The 20,000-nt window shown below is 44.2% G+C and overlaps 2 protein-coding genes across 5 annotated transcripts in view; one reads left to right on the forward strand and one right to left on the reverse strand.

Annotated features, from left to right (window-relative positions):
- The window catches only part of LRBA (LPS responsive beige-like anchor protein), a 608,431-nt gene that overhangs the window by 337,853 nt on the left and 250,578 nt on the right, over nt 1–20,000 (forward strand). For 2 of the 4 annotated variants that reach the window (XM_075613662.1, XM_075613672.1), the window contains exons 1-2: nt 9,469–9,627; nt 12,480–12,616. In XM_075613662.1, coding sequence (XP_075469777.1) covers nt 12,524–12,616 — 93 coding nt within the window. In that variant the 5' untranslated portion in view covers nt 9,469–9,627; nt 12,480–12,523. Of the gene's footprint in view, nt 1–4,682; nt 4,689–8,394; nt 8,413–9,428; nt 9,628–12,479; nt 12,617–20,000 lie in introns of those variants that run through there. The other 2 variants (XM_075613691.1, XM_075613682.1) reach the window with 2 other exon arrangements.
- Nucleotides 3,741–20,000, reverse strand: part of MAB21L2 (mab-21 like 2) — a 24,155-nt gene continuing 7,895 nt past the window's right edge. Inside the window, exons 2-3 of the mRNA XM_075613713.1 lie at nt 6,427–6,563; nt 3,741–4,131 (exon numbers count right to left, since the gene is read on the reverse strand). The gene's annotated coding sequence lies outside the window, so the exon portion shown is untranslated. The remainder of the gene's footprint in view (nt 4,132–6,426; nt 6,564–20,000) is intronic.

Here is a 20,000-nt window from a genome sequence, read left to right on the forward strand (position 1 = left end):
CACATATACACAAACATACACATATACACAAACATACACATATACACAAACATACACATATACACAAACATACACATATACACAAACATACACATATACACAAACATACACATATACACAAACATACACATATACACAAACACACATATACACAAACATACACATCTACACAAACATACACATTTACACAAACATACACATCTACACAAACATACACATATACACAAACATACACATATACACAAACATACACCCATATACACAAACATACACCCATATACACAAACATACACCCATATACACAAACATACACCCATATACACAAACATACACCCATATACACATACACACCCATATACACATACACACCCATCTACACATACACACCCACCTACACATACACACCCATCTACACATACACACCCATATACACATATACACCCATATACACCCATATACAAATACACACCCATATACACATCCATATACACATACACACCCATATAAACATACACTTATACACAAATATACACGTATACACAAACATGCACGTATACACAAACATACACATATACACAAACATACACATATACACCCATATACACATAAACACACACACGCACACCCATAAACACACACGCACACACCCATAAATACACACACGCACACACCCATACACACACACACGCACACACCCATACACACACGCGCACACACCCATACACCCATACGCACACACCCATACACCCATACGCACACACCCATACACCCATACACCCATACACCCATACACACGCACACGCACACGCACACCCATACACACACACACACACGCACACCCATAAACACACACACGCACAGCCATATGCACACCCATATACACACACGCACACCCATATACACACACGCACACCCATATACACACACGCACACCCATATACACACACACACACCCATATACGTGCACACCCATACACGTGCACACACGCACACCCATATACGTGCACACCCCATATAAGCGCACCCATATACGCACACCCATATATACGCACACACGCACACCCATATACACATACACACACACGCACACGCACACCCATATACACATACACACACACACGCACACCCATATATACACACACACGCACACCCATATACGCACACCCATATACGCACAAACATGCATATACACGTAAACACACATCAGTATGCACGTAAACTCGCGCGCATATGCGCGTAAACACATGGCTTCTCCATTTTGGCTTTATTTTTGTTAAATCATGACACGTCATGAATATGTCATGTGTTTTTGTTCATCTGAGGTTGTATTTACCTAATTTTTAGACCTGCTAAGGAACAGATGATTGTTATTATGTCCTGATATGTAAAACCATAGAATTCAAAGAGGGTGTACTTTCTTTTTCACATGACTGTACACACGTACACACACACACACACACACACATTTACACATACACACTCTGAATATACTCTCGTGTGTGTGTGTGTATATATGTAGTATGTATATATGTATATGCGCACATTCATGTAAACAAATATAGTAAGCACACCATTAACAAGCATTGACATGTAGTGGCAAGTGCATGCATCATAGCAATCACACACACAAACACAATTGTATTACAGACCCTGTGGCACTCGAGTGGTTAAGTGAAAAATTTGACAACTCTGTTTACTAAGAAACAACTTTGAATCACTCACTGCCAAGTGGTTATTTGAGCTTCAAACCGTTTGCATTCCAGTTCAATATTTATTTTTGCAGAAAATCTGTTTCAACAGAAATCCCTTCAGCATCATCTATTTCCCTTGTGCTGTTCAAGTTTTGAAAACTGCCTCCTTTTTAATAGAAAGTAGACATTCTTATCAGAGAAAGAAGAAAGCCTATACAGCAGTCACCGGCACTAAAAAAACAGCAACAACAAAAAACCATGTGGGATTGCACAGGCGAGGGATGAAACAAATTCTTCATGTTACTAAAATCTTACCAGAGGCACTTTAGTGTTTAGCTATCCTTGTGGGAAATGAAGTCCAAAAGGCTCGGTAACACAAGATTGGATGCCATAGAACATGAAATACCTGATTACGTTTAGTTTTTGTCATTTCACAAGTGTTCCCTTGTCTAAAGCCTTAATAAAACGCCAACTTGTGAATAATTTCTACTGCTGAATTAAGCCACACACTCCTGAAGTAGCTGTGTAGCCACAGACGACTGATTTTTGCCACCTAACATATGGAACTATTCAGGAAAAGTTTTCAATTGAAGTACGCTGGACCTTTGTAAACAGTCCTAACCTCTGTGTTATCTTGCCATTTCTGACAAGTGGACTACTATGCATGCACACACTGAGAAGTAAAATGCTTTTTAGATACGTTGCGTAACTATTTTACTTTACACTTCAACACATAAATTGTGACAACTTAAACACTGAAATACCTAAACATATGTGCTCTAAACATATGAATTTGACACATTTTCTTTAGACATGCATAAATATACGCACGGTATGATGATAAAGAAGCCGTTTGTTACGAACTGAATTAGAATTCAGGGAAGTTTGGTTATTAGTTGCCTGTGACGAAAAGGAGTTGATCTGATTGTGACACCTTTTTGAAACCTTTGATATGTCCCTGGTTGTTGGCAAAAGTAATTTGACATTAAGATTAGTTGATTATATATCAGTACAAGTATCAAGGTCAAGAACGTTTGTTATTGTACAAAGAAGGCTTATACTTTTGCAGCATGAGTGATTGGTGGTACTGTGAAATTCAATGTTTTGATTTTTCTATATTCAAATGAGTTCAACATGCCCACGATGAACATGGAGAGTGGACTTAAAGTCAGAGTTTTAGGTTAGTCTGCCTAGGTCTTGTGGTTCAACACATTGGTCTGACTAAACCTATATTATAAACATTTTTACTAGCCACGTTTTATGCAAAGACCACATTTAGTATTTAGTAGAAAGTTCTTCAATGTAAAGTACTGCATAGATTGGTCAAGACTAGGAGTGATGTACTTAGGCTCAATATCGGCTCTGGATTGTGGGTTTGAAGAGGTTCATGTATAGTCTTTGCAGCCATCTTGCACTGGGCATTCTTAGGCCCAGACTCGCTAAATTGTGTTAGACCATTACTTTAATGGTAATCCTGTATTCACTAAAGAAAGAAATGTAACTACTCGTGAACCTATGTTAATGACAGGAAATAACCACGTTATTTAGGTCATACCTAAACTTGCTTTTACTTTTATCGAGACTCTGAAATAGGGCAAAAGCAATAGGCTAAGCCCTTTTCCAATGTCTGGATGGAAGTAACGCTAGGTTTAGGTATGACCTATACAGGGTGGCAACCCTGTATAACCCTATTTACTTGTCGGCGTTCCTGATATATCTTTTAGTGTGGACACCCTGTATAGCGTAGGGTTGTTTCCTTGCGTTATTTGACCCTTCTCTCCTCCATAAGCCTTATTCCTGTGTCTGCCTGAGAGTAACATTTCGATACAAATAATATAATGTTATTTGAGGATAACTGAAGCCCTATGCTAATGACTTCTAGTACGGGCGTTATTTTTGCATATCATTTTTTCCGGAACTTTGCGATTAACCTCAGTTAGCGTTAAATAGCCCTGATTTAACATTTTACGGTGTCAGGCCCTAAAATGAATTGTGTGCTTAACAGAAAATGAAATATTTTGTTTCATATTCGCTTTATTGTTTTACCAAATTAATTTTAAATGTGAAAATCCACTTTACATTAATGTTTAAGATGACCAATAGCTTTTCTGGTTAAGGAAAGAGTCAAAATTCGAGCAGTAAGAAAGCAGGAATATACAGTACATACTGGTTTTTTTTAAGCATCTCCTTCCATAAAATTGAATACTGCAAAAATGTGAAAGCTGTAGTGATCAGACCTGTTTATAAAGCACATTTTAGAAGCCAATGCAAATGTTTTTTATACCAATATATCATTGAAATAGAAAACTTCTGGAGGATGTCGCAATGAAATATATGATAGGGAGGAAATAGGAAAAACAGTAATAAAAAGGGTAAGCAGATAGCATAGAAATATTGAGTAATGTCTTTTTTGCTTCTCGTTTGCATTGCATTTAGAATTCTGGAAAAAAGAAAAGTTGAGATTAAAATCTGGTCATAGGAATCAAACGTTCAGATTATCACATGGAAAATACATTGTTAACACGCATACTATGATTTAGGAAATGCACCATCAAATAAAATGAAAGCGATATTTGCTTAAACTGCATAACGAATACTTATATGTAACTTTTTTCATTTGTTTGAAATTCAGTACTAGAAAGTGTGAACCCTCGTTAAAACGTGATCTGCCTGCTGGCTTAATATCCTGCATTGGCGAGTATCATGCTGATTTCAGAAACAGTGATTCAACGTTCTTTTTAGATTTGTTTTTTTTTTTAATATTGCATTTCCCCAAGTAACAGTTTTACGAAAAACACAGACAATGAAGATATTTCAAATATTCAGCGACCTGCTTCTTTTCACCGTTTCTTTTCTCTGTTTATTTTCTACATTTCTCCTTCGGTATCATATACAATCTACTTAAGTGTAGGCCTTTCTTCTTTTTTTTTTTTTTTTTTTTTTTTTACTGTCCCCACAAAACCTGCAAAATGCAAGCAGATGTTTCCAAAGTATTACGTCCCAAGTGAGAAAGTAACCGTCCCTGCAGATCTTATAGGCGGTATAACAACCAAAACAAAAGGCTCTGTTTTTTTATTCTTTGGTGAGTGCATTAAATGCAGAGTGCTTGCTCTCGGATGACATTTAGGGGGAGTGCTTTCATTGGTTAAGGCTCTGTTGCTTTTTAAATGCTCAGGCAGATTGCAGCGTGAGAAAGTGACGCTTCCAACCCAGCAGAGGAAATGTCGACATCTTTTTGAAATGATGATTAAACCTATAAAGTCTAGACTTGGTTTCTGAAAGTGCCGATATTTTATGACCAGTTCTAAACACAATCATTATCCTTTAATTTGTGTTCAGGGTAGCTGCGTTCTAATTACTGAAGGAAAGGGGGGGAAAAAAACTCCTGTGGCAGAACGCTATTAGGCCACTGAGATTTGTGAAAGGCCCCAGCCCATGTGGTGTGTATTAGAGCACTGTTGGTAATTTCGCTGCTGCTAACGTAAAATCCTCAAGGGGGAGTTAATTACAGGAAAGCCATTCCAAATATCAATAAGCTGCATATTTTCCATGACAAGGGGTTTCTCAACTCGGGTTGAACAGTTGCAGAACGATGCCCATATGCTACCTTGACATAGTGGAATGGTGTTTCATTTCTAGTGGCATTAGGGGGCTTCCCTCCTGGCACTGCAGCATTGTAACTTTGGGGGGTTTATTTATGTTAGGGCAAGTATTCTCACGAGGGGGGTGGAATTTTCCTAGCCCCCTTGATTGAAAGTTTGCAACACAGGCCACAAAGTTGTATAGGACCTCTCCGATTTGTATTTTCAGCGTAAGGAACAACACATTTGGCTGCTGGAGGCGTCTAATCATTATTTTACAGAGCTCTGCTGGCTTCATTCATAATGTTTCCAAGAGGCTCATTTAAATGCATTTCTAAATCTGATTATATGGCTCCAACTTTTAGTCCAATTGGACATTGGAGATGCACTTAGAAATATTTTTTGGGACACTAGCTTACATCATTTATATCAAGCTGATGAGTATATCCCTTTTTTTTTTAAAACTCCTAGTTTTTGTTTCCTTTTTTTGGAGTAAAAATTGTAACTGACAAACCACATCGGATGTCCCAACATACATTAGCACAACATTTCACAGGATTTTCATTAAATACATTACTAATATTTGCACATTATATTTCAGTAGATCACAACAGGAGTCCGCAAACAATGGTTAAGCGTTAAATCTGTATGTATTATTATGGCATTTCCCTGCTTCATTTTTGAAGGTTTGTTTTTACAGTAGGATTCTGCACCATTTGGACCAATCAGATAAGTCCACAACAGACACAAGCCGTGACATTTGTGATGTATTTGTTGACCTATCTTTCCCATGTATCCTTAGACGTGCTGTGCTAGGAAAAACAGAATTACATGTTCTTCGGTAAAGTAAATGATTAGGCCTCTAGTGCCCTTCTGGGATATACTGTATTAAAATAAGAAATTCTAAAAAGTGTAATAGTTGAATAAAGCTGTATTTAGTGATTTTGTACCCAGATCAGAGTCTAGAGTGAAAAAATATATAAAGGAAAAGTAGTACGCAGACTTCCCTTTCTCCCCCCCCCCCCCCTCCTTTTTAAGACAAAAAAATTGTCTTTTTAAATAACCATTAAATCCAAACACACAAGTATGGTCAAGTATATACCCAAGTATAATTAGAAAACTTGCTTCCTCTTTCAGTGACATGCTGTGCTCACCCTCAAAATCACGATGCACTTCTGTTGGAATTCATGTGTTCCTTTAACCTTGTGATGGCTACTGCCGGAGACAGGAAATCTGCAGGTAGCCATTCTAAACATTCCCAGAAAGCCTGGGCTCGGTTACTGCAGGACCACTAGAAAAACATCCATTGGATAGGAAACACAAGTTTTAATAAATTATATTGAAATATACTTATTTACTATTCACAAACTGGATACATTGCTAATGTAACCTTTTTACTGTATGGAGGAGTCTGCACTGTTTTGTACCGAAGGTGTTCGATATCTGCAGCTCACTAATTAGCACTCTTGGCTATACCAAAGGGCACACGTTTGTCAGCTTGTTCTGGTCTCGTGTAGCTTTCCTAAAAGATTGCCCACTGAGACACAGATAACTAAACAGTGCTAAGCATTTGTTCATCTTAAGGCCCAGTTGAGTTGTTGAGCCAGATGTAATAAGTGCTTAGACTAAATGCACTTAAAACGGTGTGTGTGTGTGTGTGTGTGTGTGTGTGTGTGTGTGTGTGTGTGTGCGCGTGCGCGTGTGCGTGCGCGCACACACACACACACACACACTTTCACACGCTTAGTTTGAATCCCCAAAAATGTAATTTGTCCTTGATGGGAATTTCTAGAACAATCCCCGTTTATTGCGATGCTTTTCATTTGTGTGGAGACCTTCAGGTGTGTGGTGTCTGTCTATGCTTTTGTATGGTCTTGTTTGGCATAATATATATATATATTATGAGACTCCAGGGCAACTCCAAATAAAAATGAATTTATTGAATATAGCTCACAATGGATAGATGAAAAACTCACCTACGTGTTTTGTGCTTTAGCACTTTATCAAAGTGTAAGGCACATATACAAAAAAAAATTTTTTTTATAGTTTACTTTTTGCACCACTCATTGCCGGGAATGATGTCATCGGCGCGCGACTCAAAAACAGGTCGCACTGACGCAACGTCATCCCCATTGGCCCTGAATGTCAGCTGACCAAAAATAAAATAAAGAAAACTTTAATCAGTCCCCGAACGGACAGATTATAAATATTACCACTGTCATTTAATGTGTGTTTACTCAGAAGTGTAGAATGCAATGCCCCTGGAGTAGATGGGGTGCATATGTGGGTATATATACAAAAAAAAGAAAGAGTTGGGATTCTTGAAATAAGAGAACCTACCAGCAGGAACCGACGGGCTATGGCTTACTGAAATCTAAAGCACAGTGAGTTTCTGCATGTTTGTAGCAATATTGTCCCATTTAGTAACATGTTGAAATATTAAAGTGAAGCACCCAACACATTTTCCTGTGCGGGTTGTCCCATTATGCGATAATTAATTGATAGGCCAAAAAGCCTACATTTGAAATGCTAACCCAAAAAATTAAATCGGAATATACAATATTTGCTATTTTGATTGGAAGCCATATTCATCTTTGAAATCAGTGCAGCATTGTAAATTACCGTGACTTGATATAATGTATTGTACACTATAATGCAGAACTTCAAAATGGGGCCATATTAAAAACCCTTAAACATGAATATCTGAGCAAAATTTCACCACCTGAAGTATTTTGCCTTAAAGCCTATAACCTTGATATAAACATCGAAAGCGTAGGTGAACTTTACAAGTAACAAACAAATTGGCTAACGTGAAATTGCACCTTTTAAGATAGATTCACAATACAGAGAAAATGTATCTCTAGCAGCCTCTGTGACACCTTGTGATACAGGGTTGTTAGTCCTTAAAGCAACAGTCTGTCCTGCACATCCAAGAATGTGATTGTTGTTTTACTTTCATGCAATGAAACTGCTGACCCTGCTCCCTTTGAGCCCTGCCTGGTGCCTCTGTGCCATATTCCATTTCTGAGATGCAAAGCCCTGAAAATCAGGGTCAAAGAGATCTTTGAAATTGCCATAGAAAAGTGTAAAGTAAACACTTTAATGTCATCTTTTTAAATAAGGCAAGATTGTGGAACATGGTTACATCAGTGTGTGAATGTATTTGGAGATGCAGCTTTAAGGTTTCACCCTGGTGATGTGCCAGCTACACTGCAGTGACCAAGTCAGAAGCTTTTAATGTGACCGAGTCTTACGCCTCTGGCAGAATTGATCAAAAATACATTTAAAAAAACAAAACAGAACAATTCAATTTCAGTACAGTTTTCCCTGGATGTTGTTTATTTTCAAGTTGTCTAGGTTGCTGCATCTCACAGGCAGTTATTTGGTACTCATTATAATAGTTCTTTTTTACTAATGAGAAAGAAAAAAAACAATTTTGTATTGCTTTCAGTGGCATTCATTTAAATCTGATTATGTATATTTTTCTAAGGATCGACAACTGCAATGGTATTATTGGCACAATAGAACTAGCTGAGTGGTTGACTTTTGTAACATTGAAAAATCAATACTCATGGGCAATAAGTATTCAATAATTGGATACAATTACAAGGGTGATGGTCAGACTATTATCTGCACAGTGTTCTATGCTTACAAATGTGTTGGTAAATCTAATCAAATACACAGAATAAACTAAGCTACATTGTGGTTATTTGTGTTTATTAGAGATAATCCTGGAAATTACATCTTAAATACATATATAGGTAATGTGCTTTATAGTTTATTTGTAGTATTTGCAATTCAATTAAACTTTTAAAAAAATAAAGGAAATAATCAGCTGATGGTTTAGTGTGAAGGTTTCTGCACTACGAGATCCTGGGATGGTGTTGGTTAGAAGATTTGGTTACCTTAATTGGACAAACATGTACACATAAATACAGTGCATGTTTCTGATCCAGGTGTAACTGCATATTGTGATTGTTTCTGGATGTATGGATTACATTTGACCTCCACCACGTATTTCCTTCATATCCACAACACGGGTCTTCCTTAATTGGAACCCTTTTACTGTTGGACGGTCTTGTCAAAACGTTATATTGCCAATGTATCGTTGGCAATACTCATATTAGCTGCAGTATCTTCCCCTCTATAAGCCATCTCTCCTCCTTACCTTTTGACAGACAGTAATGCTGGTTTCCTCTCCTATTTAGATACAGATGAAGATGTCCTTGTCAAAGGAAAGCAGTCTATCAAGGGTCAGGTTTTGGGGGGGCAGAGCTCTGAAAGTGAGAGCCTGCTAGAAGGTGATGATGATACCTTGTCATCCCTGGAGGAGAAGGACCTGGACAATTTAACAGGTAAACTTCAGCTGTCTGCTAAGCTTCATCCCAGCGCTCTAGTTCCCCATTTAGGTCTCACCCGATACTTATTTTTTTTTAATCACTTTTCAAGTGGACATTGATGGATTCTCCTTGCCCACAATTAAGTTAATCAGAGACCAGTTTTGAAGCTTGGTCCTCCATGCCCGCACACAGCGGTTGAGAGAGAGTGTTGGGGTGGAACATCCCCAAAATGGATTAGAATATGTAATAGCATTGTATATGTGGATGAAGTACACTTCCTACATAATGCATGTATTTTACTGTAGTAATCATCACGCACTCAGGAGTTGGTGTACCTTGAAGGGGATTATCAATTCATGGCAAACTAAATCCGGAGTGCAATAGAGTGAGAATTAAATCCGGAGCCAATAGGGTATGGCCACCTTCTTTACAGGTTTGCAGCTTTTGTATTTTCCCCAGTCCATTGATTTATTAAGGGTTTTCTTTTTGGATCCTTATTTTTGCAAGGTTGTTAACCCGATTTCCCTACCAGAGTATAGTGCAACACATTGACAAAGGAAGCAACCAGGTATTTTAACGAGACAATCTCCCAGCTACTGTATATTGGAAAACTGATATAGATCTCTCCTTATCTATATCAGAGAGTTTATGTGCACACAGGTCTACACATTGGGCATATTATTAATGCATCTGTTTTGATCAAGTATTTAATTAAAATGCTCGATTCGTCTGTCCCGTTCAGTGAGGAATTAAGAGGTGCAAGTTTAATTGTATTAGAGAAAATTGGCTCCCATATTCAATCACAGAAACTCGACCGCATTTGAACAAATGATAGTGTGGATATACATGTGAGCTGTGCTTTTTTTCACATGCATACTATCAGTCCAGATCAGAGCTTGTTTAATATACATGCATGCATACATACACACACATACTATCAGTCCAGATCAGCGCTTGTTTAATATGCATACATACATACACACACATACTATCAGTCCAAATCAGAGCTTGTTTAATATACATACATACATACATACATACATACATACATACATACATACATACATACACACACATACTATCAGTCCAGATCAGAGCTTGTTTAATATACATATAAACACATACATACACTTGCCTCTAATTAATAACACGCTTTATTGTGTTGAATGGTGTGTATCTCAGCATTTGTTCATTTAAATATGAGATTCTGACCCTCATTGGGTCTCATTTCTGGCATTCCCTTTTTTGCTTCTAAGTATTCCTTATACACAATTGCAATTTTCATATACCACGTGAATTGTTAGAGCTCAGCCATATTGTGGCACAATCTATTAGTAAGTATAATACTTATTTGGAAATTACATTTTCCTTCCCTCCTGATGTGCACATCCGCTTCAGAGGAATACAATGATAGTGTAATAGAGGTGACATGGGTTTAATTACATAATCCTGACAATAGCAACAGGATTAAGAGGGTAATCCTCAATAATAAAGTGGTATGGGTTGGAAATGCAAGTGCAAATTGTCACCGGTCCCCCCATGGACCAGACTGTGCCCCCAGCCTCTCCCTCCTGTAATTGAATGTCTCGGAGTGATTGAAAAAATGTTATTTCGCCTCTGGATTACATGCTAATGCACAGAGTGCAAAGGGAGACAGCAAAAGAACACAGAGCTGCTTATTTCAGTCATTTGTGGGGACGAGCTTTGGGAAATCAAGGCAGTTCTGCAGCTATCTGCTGCCCATCTGCAAACACAATGTATTTGTACACTGGGAATAGAGGGCAAAGCCTGCTCTAATCTCAGCAGAGCATCTCCTTTATTGTCCAACTGGCACACATGAAGATTGATGGCAGATTAAAGACAGTCACCCGTCTAACAATCGATGGAAATGACAATTCATCTGAAATTTGTTGGCAGTAATTCACCAAAATCATTACCTGGCCCCGTGCTCCTCATCCCTAAGCACTATATTAATACAGAATTTCCATGTCACTCATGTATTGCTCAGCTCGCTGCCTTCTATTGAATAAAGATATTGTTTCTATACCCAGATGATCTCACTACAAGATATTGAGTTGTGGATCGATATGCATGTGCCTGTGACTATGATCTGGAGTTCTATCGCAGGGTCTCATCATATACATGGGACCCTGACCGTGGCTCTCAACTCTATTATTTGTCACAGAAATGAACCCAGTGAAAGGGGGATTGTTTTAATATAAATCCACTGAATTGTAAATGCATTGAATTGGAAACACGCCTTCCAGCTGCATTTCTTGAGCTCTCAAATCACTCCATAGCCTGCACAATGTGGACTAGAAAATATATTCATTTCTTTTTGCAAATCAGGGAATGCCTTAACACAGACATTAATTCAGTGAAGTCAATAAAAGTCTCAAGTTTGAAAAAGAGAAAAATGCATCTAAAGCAGCATACATTGCAGGCCTCTATTATTTTCAATAGCTCCAGTGTGTCTCATGCACATCTGTTCTCTAATACCAAAATTAGCACAACTGGCTCTAGATTACAATTTGCAAATGGAATCGTTTTCTGGCAACAAAATGCCCATTTGAGCTTTTTGTTCTAAAATGGAAATGCATTTATGTATAAACATTACAATTAATCTGAAAGTAAATCCGTATCTGCTATATAAATGGACACAATCTGTTTATAAGCACACTTTGCAAGACAGCAACAGTCTTACTACACAAAACCACACGAGTCCTTTGTTACATTGTAATTTGGACTCCTTGAAAATAATTAAACATAAATGCCTGCTTTTCATTGTAGGAAAGTGAGATTGCTGTATAGTATTATATTAATAGGGGTTTCTGCTCTAGGGGTCTCACTCAATTATTTCTTGACAGGTCCTGTTAGCCTGTGCACTCCTGCTCACTTAGTGGCTCCCTCCATGGTTTTAAAGGGGACACTGTCCATCACCTCCTCTGAACTCTACTTTGAGGTTGAAGAAGATGATCCTGGCTTTAGGAAAATCGATCCCAAGGTAAGAAAAATCCTGACCCGGTGTCTTAGACCCCAGGTTCCTGTGACAAATTACAATGGGACAAACTCCCCCTTCCTACAGATAATTATTTGCGATTTCACTAAAAGAAGTATTTGCTGTGCTAGTTCTAGCTTTCCCAAGGTGGTAGACGTGGATATAGCAGTTAATTATAAGAGTGAAGACGTATTGTTTATTTCTAGCACAAGAAAAGCTGTTTGAAACTGTCCAGGAGGGCATAGCAATTCTCACATGAAATACTATCATTTTACCTTCGAACCCCCTTTCACAGATAACTGTGCCTTGTTTACAGAATGAAAGTATTGTATCTTTTAAATATAGATTTAGATTTTGTTGAAATGCCTGTGTGATTCAGAATTAATTATCCTTTATATCATTGTGCGTTGCAGTTGAATAAATAAAAACGCATTCAACACTAAAACATCCTAACTTTGTTCCTCTAAGTTGAGTCGGTGACCTTAAAATGGCATTCGACATGTTTTCATTGGTTCATTCTGTGCCGGCTTGTAATGCATAATGCACATAGCTGCTAGATTGTTAGAGGTACCATTTTCTATCAAATCTGAAAGGGGTTTAACTACACTTAATTTAAAGAAAATGCTATTATGGAGTACAGCTTTTAAATATGTTCTTTTAAATGACATGAAGTGTCTGCATATGTAAGAAACCGTTTCCTTTCTATAGGGAGACTGGGTAAATTGTTTGCTTAAGTAAACTGTTAGTGGGAGATCTCAGATTTGTGCATCTGTCCATTGGTAGAAAATAATTCAGAACTAATTAAATCAAATGTGAACAATTCTGCTGTTACTAGTTGAAAAAAAAATCTAAATGTCCTATAAATCCGTTATTTTGCTGTGGATCACCAACGTCAGCGCTATATATTCCATGTGCTAAGAGAAGTCCACCATTTGTACTTCCTGTTCCTGATCCTTTTGTGTAATTGTTTTCACATTTTATTCTGATCTAAATATTGGGTTCATGCTCTGGAATTTGTTGCATATATCTGAGAACTGGATAAATATCTCAAATGTAATTTTAGAACTGTGAAGAGGCATTAACTTAATACTAACAATATTTATTAAACATTTTATAAATACATAAAGTAAATATTGTTAGTATTAAGTACATTTAGCAAAGTCTAAATCAATGTAGTTTCTGTTTAGAATTGGTAAACCTTAATTGCTAAATCATTTTCTTGTACTTTATTACAAATGCATTATGTGGTCATTAAGTTTCTTTCATACAAATATAATTTACTAGCAACAAAACAGACCTTTTTTTTATAGACGATTTGTTATTTTTTAAATCCTAATTTAACCTGTAACAAAAGGGAAGAATTACAGTTTAACTTCTATTCTCCAAAAATCGTCTTTCTATCGACCTGTTTTTAAATATGTGGGGTTCTCATGGTGTATTTTTTGTAATTTTTTAAATTAGTATAGAACAAAACACACGGACAGGATTTATAGCAAGTCCTGTAGTGTAGATAAGATCTTAAACGATAAGATCCGAGTTTATATTCACACTTGTGGGATGTTTTTACAAGGAAACAGTAGCCAGGACAAGAAGTGACTTAACACTCGTTTTGTATCATGTTAAACAAGATGAGTGTGACAGAAGAACAACTTCTCTATTTATATACAAATATATATATATCCCTGTTTGAAACGGGAATTGAGGCAGTTTCATATTTAAATATCCATTTGTAATCTAGCAAAATGTAAAAGTATGTTATTACATTGCAAGATCTATTGGTGGGAAAATATTTTACTGAACTAATTGAATAGGTATGAATCAAACATACGTCACTGAACAAGTGGTTCCTTAGGTCGAGATAAATTCCTTTAAATAACCGAGTTTGGGTTTGGAATAAAATTACCTTTAAATGTGTCTGAATCTAAGTCCTGCTGCGCATTCATTTTGCAATGAGCATAGTAGAAATGTAATTTATAATTGTAAGCTGGATTTTCTTAGAGGTCAAACTGTTTAAAGCAGACTGTTTACTCCACTATTTACTCCTATTTTATTACACCAGCTTCTGGGGCAACGAGTCTGTTATTTAGTTTCATGCAGTAATTACTTCGTTATTTTGGAAACTGTCTAAATAAGGTTCAAAGATATTTGTTTAGTTTTTCATTCTTTTGTTCTCATTTTTACGAAGGGGTTAACATTTATTTTGCAACTGACAATCTAACAATTGCACAGATTAACTGGTTTGTGTTATTCTGAATGTGACATTAAAACTACAATGCAAACTGTATTAACATGTAACGTTTAAAGCTGCAGTTCAGTCTTTTTTTTTTTTTTTTTTAATTAATTTTTTTACTTTAATAGTTTAATGTGGGCAATCTCTATCTACCTAAAGAACTGTATAGCTGTCAGTCAATCCGTTCTCCATGTATTGATCGGCGAAATTTTTGTGACATAATAAAAGCTGGCATTTGTTTATAATTTGCCTCCGGCAGTCAGTGGAAGACTCATGAATATTCATGAGTCTCCCAGTGACGTGTGCTCGCTCCCGATATGCCGCTGTGTGGTGCCCCCTTCTGCCCGATCCCTGTGGCTGTCACCCTGCGCGAGATGGAGGGGGCTTGTGCCGCCTGTAGGGAGGGGGGAGCGGGAGATGTGTCCTGCTCCGATCCCTGTGCCTGCCTCCCTGCCCGCGCGCGCGGGAGATGTGTCTCCCTTCTGCTCCGGTCCCTGTGTCTGCCTCCCTGCCCGCACGGGAGATGCAGGGGGGTTGCGCTGCCCCTGTGGGGGGTGGGGAAGGGAGGGGGGAGCGGGAGATGTGTCCCCTTCTGCTCCGGTCCCTGTGCCTGCCTCCCTGCCCGCACGGGAGATGCAGGGGGGTTGCGCTGCCCCCGTGGGGGGTGGGGAAGGGAGGGGGGAGCGGGAGATGTGTCCCCTTCTGCTCCGGTCCCTGTGCCTGCCTCCCTGCCCGCGCGCGCTGGAGATGCAGGGGGGTTGCGCTGCCCCCGTGGGGGGTGGGGAAGGGAGGGGGGAGCGGGAGATGTGTCCCCTTCTGCTCCGGTCCCTGTGTCTGCCTCCCTGCCCGCACGCGCTGGAGATGCAGGGGGGTTGCGCTGCCCCCGTGGGGGGTGGGGAAGGGAGGGGGGAGCGGGAGATGTGTCCCCTTCTGCTCCGGTCCCTGTGCCTGCCTCCCTGCCCGCACGGGAGATGCAGGGGGGTTGCGCTGCCCCTGTGGGGGGTGGGGAAGGGAGGGGGGAGCGGGAGATGTGTCTCCCTTCTGCTCCGGTCCCTGTGTCTGCCTCCCTGCCCGCACGGGAGATGCAGGGGGGTTGCGCTGCCCCCGTGGGGGGTGGGGAAGGGAGGGGGGAGCGGGAGATGTGCCCCCTTCTGCCCCGCTCCCTGTGCCTGCCTCCCTGCCCGTGCGCGTGGGAGATGCAGGAGGGTTGTGTCCCGGAGCAGTGGTGGCAGCAAGGTGGTGATTGTGTGTGTATATATATATATGTGTGTGTGTGTGTATATATATATATATATGTGTGTGTGTGTGTGTATATATATATATATATATATATATATGTGTGTGTGTGTGTGTGTGTATATATATATATATGTGTGTGTGTGTATATATATATATATATATATGTGTGTGTGTGTGTGTATATATATATATATATATATATATATGTGTGTGTGTGTGTGTGTATATATATATATATGTGTGTGTGTGTATATATATATATATGTGTGTGTGTGTATATATATATATGTGTGTGTGTGTGTATATATATATATGTGTGTGCGTGTGTATATATATGTGTGTGTGTGTGTGTGTGTGTGTGTGTATATTTGTGTGTGTGTGTATATATATATATATATATCTTATACTATATTAGTGAAAGCACTGTATGCCTGCCTGCCTGCCTGCCTGCCTGCCTGCCTGCCTGCCTGCCTGCCTGGATGTCCGGTGTCCCTAGGGGAAATCTCATTGGTCCCTTGGCCCGCCCGCCCCCGCACACCTCTCATTGGCCTGAGGCGGAGTGACGGGCCAAAGGACACACAGGGACACACACACACACACACAGGGAACACAGGGACACACACACACACACAGGGAACACAGGGACACACACACACACAGGGGGGGACACACACACACAGGGACACACACACACACACACACACACACAGGGACACACACACAGACACACACACAGTGACACACACACACACAGTGACAGACACACACACAGTGACACACACACACAGTGACACACACACACTGTTACATACATTAGCGGGGCTCACAGTGTTAGCAGCACCCGCGCGCACCTCTTCCTCTCCCCGTGTCTCCCGCGCTTTCACCCCGACCCCCCCCCAACCCCCCTCCCCCGGCGCCGCTACAGTCAGCGGGACACACACACTATTATTACCCCTTCAGCGCGACCCCCCCCCCCACACAGTGTCAGCGGCCGTGCGAGACCCCCCCTCTATATCTCCCACCTCTCCCCCCCCCCACACATATACATGCCCCCCCCTCCCCGGCGCTACAACTCACCCCTCCCCGGCGGGGGAACAGCCAGTTGCCAGGCAGGCTGCCTCGCGGCGCCGAGTGCCCAAGATGGCGGCGCCCGGGACACAGCGGGGGAGCGGCCACAACACGCTGCCTCCCGCCTCAGATCCACGTGGGACCTGCCGGATGGGTGAGTGAGCGGCCTTCACCTCCCCTCCACCCCCCCTTCACCTCCCCTCCACCCCCCCCCCTCCCCTCCAGTGTCAGTGTCTCCCCGATACCCCCCCCCCCGGCGCCGCTACAGTCAGCGGGGGAGCGAGCGAGCGCCCGGGACACAGCGGGAGAGCGGCCACAACACGCTGCCTCCCGCCTCAGATCCACGTGGGACCTGCCGGACGGGTGAGTGAGCGGCCTTCACCTCCCCTCACCCACCCCTCACCCCCCATCACCTCCCCTCACCCCCTTTCACCTCCCCTCACTCCACTTCTCCCTTCCACCCCCCTTCACCTCCCCATTTACCTCCCCCCCTCCACCCCCCCCTTCACCACCCCCCCTTCACCTCCCCTCCTCCCCTCCACCCCCCCCCCTTCACCTCCCTTCCACCCCCCCCTTCACCTCCCTTCCACCCCCCCCTTCACCTCCCTTCCACTCCCCCCCTTCACCTCCCCTCCACCCCCCCTTCACCTCCCCTCCACCCCCCCCCTCCACCCCCCCACCTTCACCTCCCCTCCACCCCCCCTTCCCACCGCCTCCCCCCCCTTCCCACCGCCTCCCCCCCCCTTCCCACCGCCTCCCCCCCCCTTCCCACCGCCCCCCCCCTTCCCCCCGTTCCCCCCCCTTCCCCCCCTTCCCCGTTCCCCCCCTTCCCACCGCCTCCCCCCCCCTTCCCACCGCCTCCCCCCCCCTTCCCACCGCCTCCCCCCCCCTTCCCACCGCCTCCCCCCACCCCTTCCCACCGCCTCCCCCCACCCCTTCCCACCGCCTCCCCCCACCCTTCCCACCGCCTCCCCCACCCTTCCCACCGCCTCCCACCCCCCCTTCCCACCGCCTCCCACCCCCCCTTCCCACCGCCTCCCCCCCCCTTCCCACCCTGTTCCCACCGCCTCCCACCCCCTTCCCACCCTGTTCCCACCGCCTCCCACCCCCCTTCCCACCGCCTCCCACCCCCCGCCATCCCACCGCCTCCCACCCCCCGCCTTCCCACCTCCTCCCACCCCCCGCCTTCCCACCGCCTCCCACCCCCGCCTTCCCTCCGCCTCCCCCTTCCCACCTCCTCCCCCTTCCCACCACCTCACCCCTCCCCCCCTTCCCACCACCTCCCCCCCCTTGCCACCACCTCCCCCCCTTCCCACCACCTCCCCCCCCTTCCCACCACCTCCCCCCCTTCCCACCACCTCCACCCTCCCCCCCTTCCCACCACCTCCCCCCCTTCCCACCACCTCCACCCTCCCCCCCTTCCCACCACCTCCCCCCTCCCCCCCTTCCCACCACCTCCCCCCTCCTCCCCCTTCCCACCACCTCCCCCCTCCTCCCCCTTCCCACCACCTCCCCCCTCCTCCCCCTTCCCACCACCTCCCCCCTCCTCCCCCTTCCCACCACCTTCCCCCTCCTCCCCCTTCCCACCACCTTCCCCCTCCTCCCCCTTCCCACCACCTTCCACCACATCCCCCCTTCTCTCCATTTCCACCACCTTCCCCCTCCTCCTCCTTCCCACCACCTCCCCCTCCTTCCCACCACCTCCCCCCTTCCCACCACCTCCCCCCTTCTCCCCCTTTCCACCACCTCCCCCCTTCTCCCCCTTTCCACCACCTCCCCCTTTCCACCACCTCCCCCCTCGCTCCCCTTCCCCCCCTCCGCTCCCCTTCCCCCCCTCCGCTCCCCTTCCCCCCCTCCGCTCCCCTTCACCCCCCCTCCGCTCCACTTTCCACCCCCCCCTCCCCTTTCCACCCCCCCCTCCCCTTTCCACCCCCCCCTCCCCTTTCCACCCCCCCCTCCGCTCCTCTTCCCCCCCCTCCACCTCTTTTTCCCCTTTCCCCTCCCACCCCCTCCCACACTTCCACCCCCTCCTCTAACCCTTCCCCCCCCTCCTCTAACCCTTCCCCCCTCCTCTAACCCTTCCCCCCTCCTCTAACCCTTCCCCCCCCCACTCCTCTAACCCTCCCCCCCCCTCCTCTAACCCTCCCCCCCCCCTCCTCTAACCCTCCCCCCCCCTCCTCTAACCCTCCCCCCCCTCCTCTAACCCTTCCCCCCCCCCTCCTCTAACCCTTCCCCCCCCCTCCTCTAACCCTTCCCCCCCCTCCTCTAACCCTCCCCCCCCTCCTCTAACCCTTCCCCCCTCCTCCACCCCTTGCCCCCCTCCTCCACCCCTTGCCCCCCTCCTCCACCCCTTGCCCCCCTCCTCCACCCCTTGCCCCCCTCCTCCACCCCTTGCCCCCTCCTCCACCCCCTCCTCCCCTTCCCGCCGCCCTTCGCCATCATGCCCGCCTTACCGCCTCCCCACCCCCGCCTCTGCCTTTCACCCGCCCTTACTCCGGCCGCCTCTGCCTTTCACCCACCGCCTCACAGCCGCTGCACGCACTCAACAGACACTCGACACATACCTGCCGCCACACACACCTGCTGCCTCCCGCCCCTACGCACCGACATCACTGACCCACCGCCTCACACCCTAGCAGGACCCCCACTCACAGACAGCACTCACAACCCACGCGCCAGCCGCCGCCTCACACCCTTGCAGGACCCCCACTCACAGACAGCACTCACAACCCACGCACCACCCGCCGCCTCACACCCTAGCAGGACCCCCACTCACAGACAGCACTCACAACCCACGCGCCAGCCGCCGCCTCACACCCTTGCAGGACCCCCACTCACAGACAGCACTCACAA

Source organism: Ascaphus truei, chromosome 1 (genome assembly GCF_040206685.1).
Source record: "Ascaphus truei isolate aAscTru1 chromosome 1, aAscTru1.hap1, whole genome shotgun sequence".
Classification (NCBI taxonomy): domain Eukaryota; kingdom Metazoa; phylum Chordata; class Amphibia; order Anura; family Ascaphidae; genus Ascaphus; species Ascaphus truei.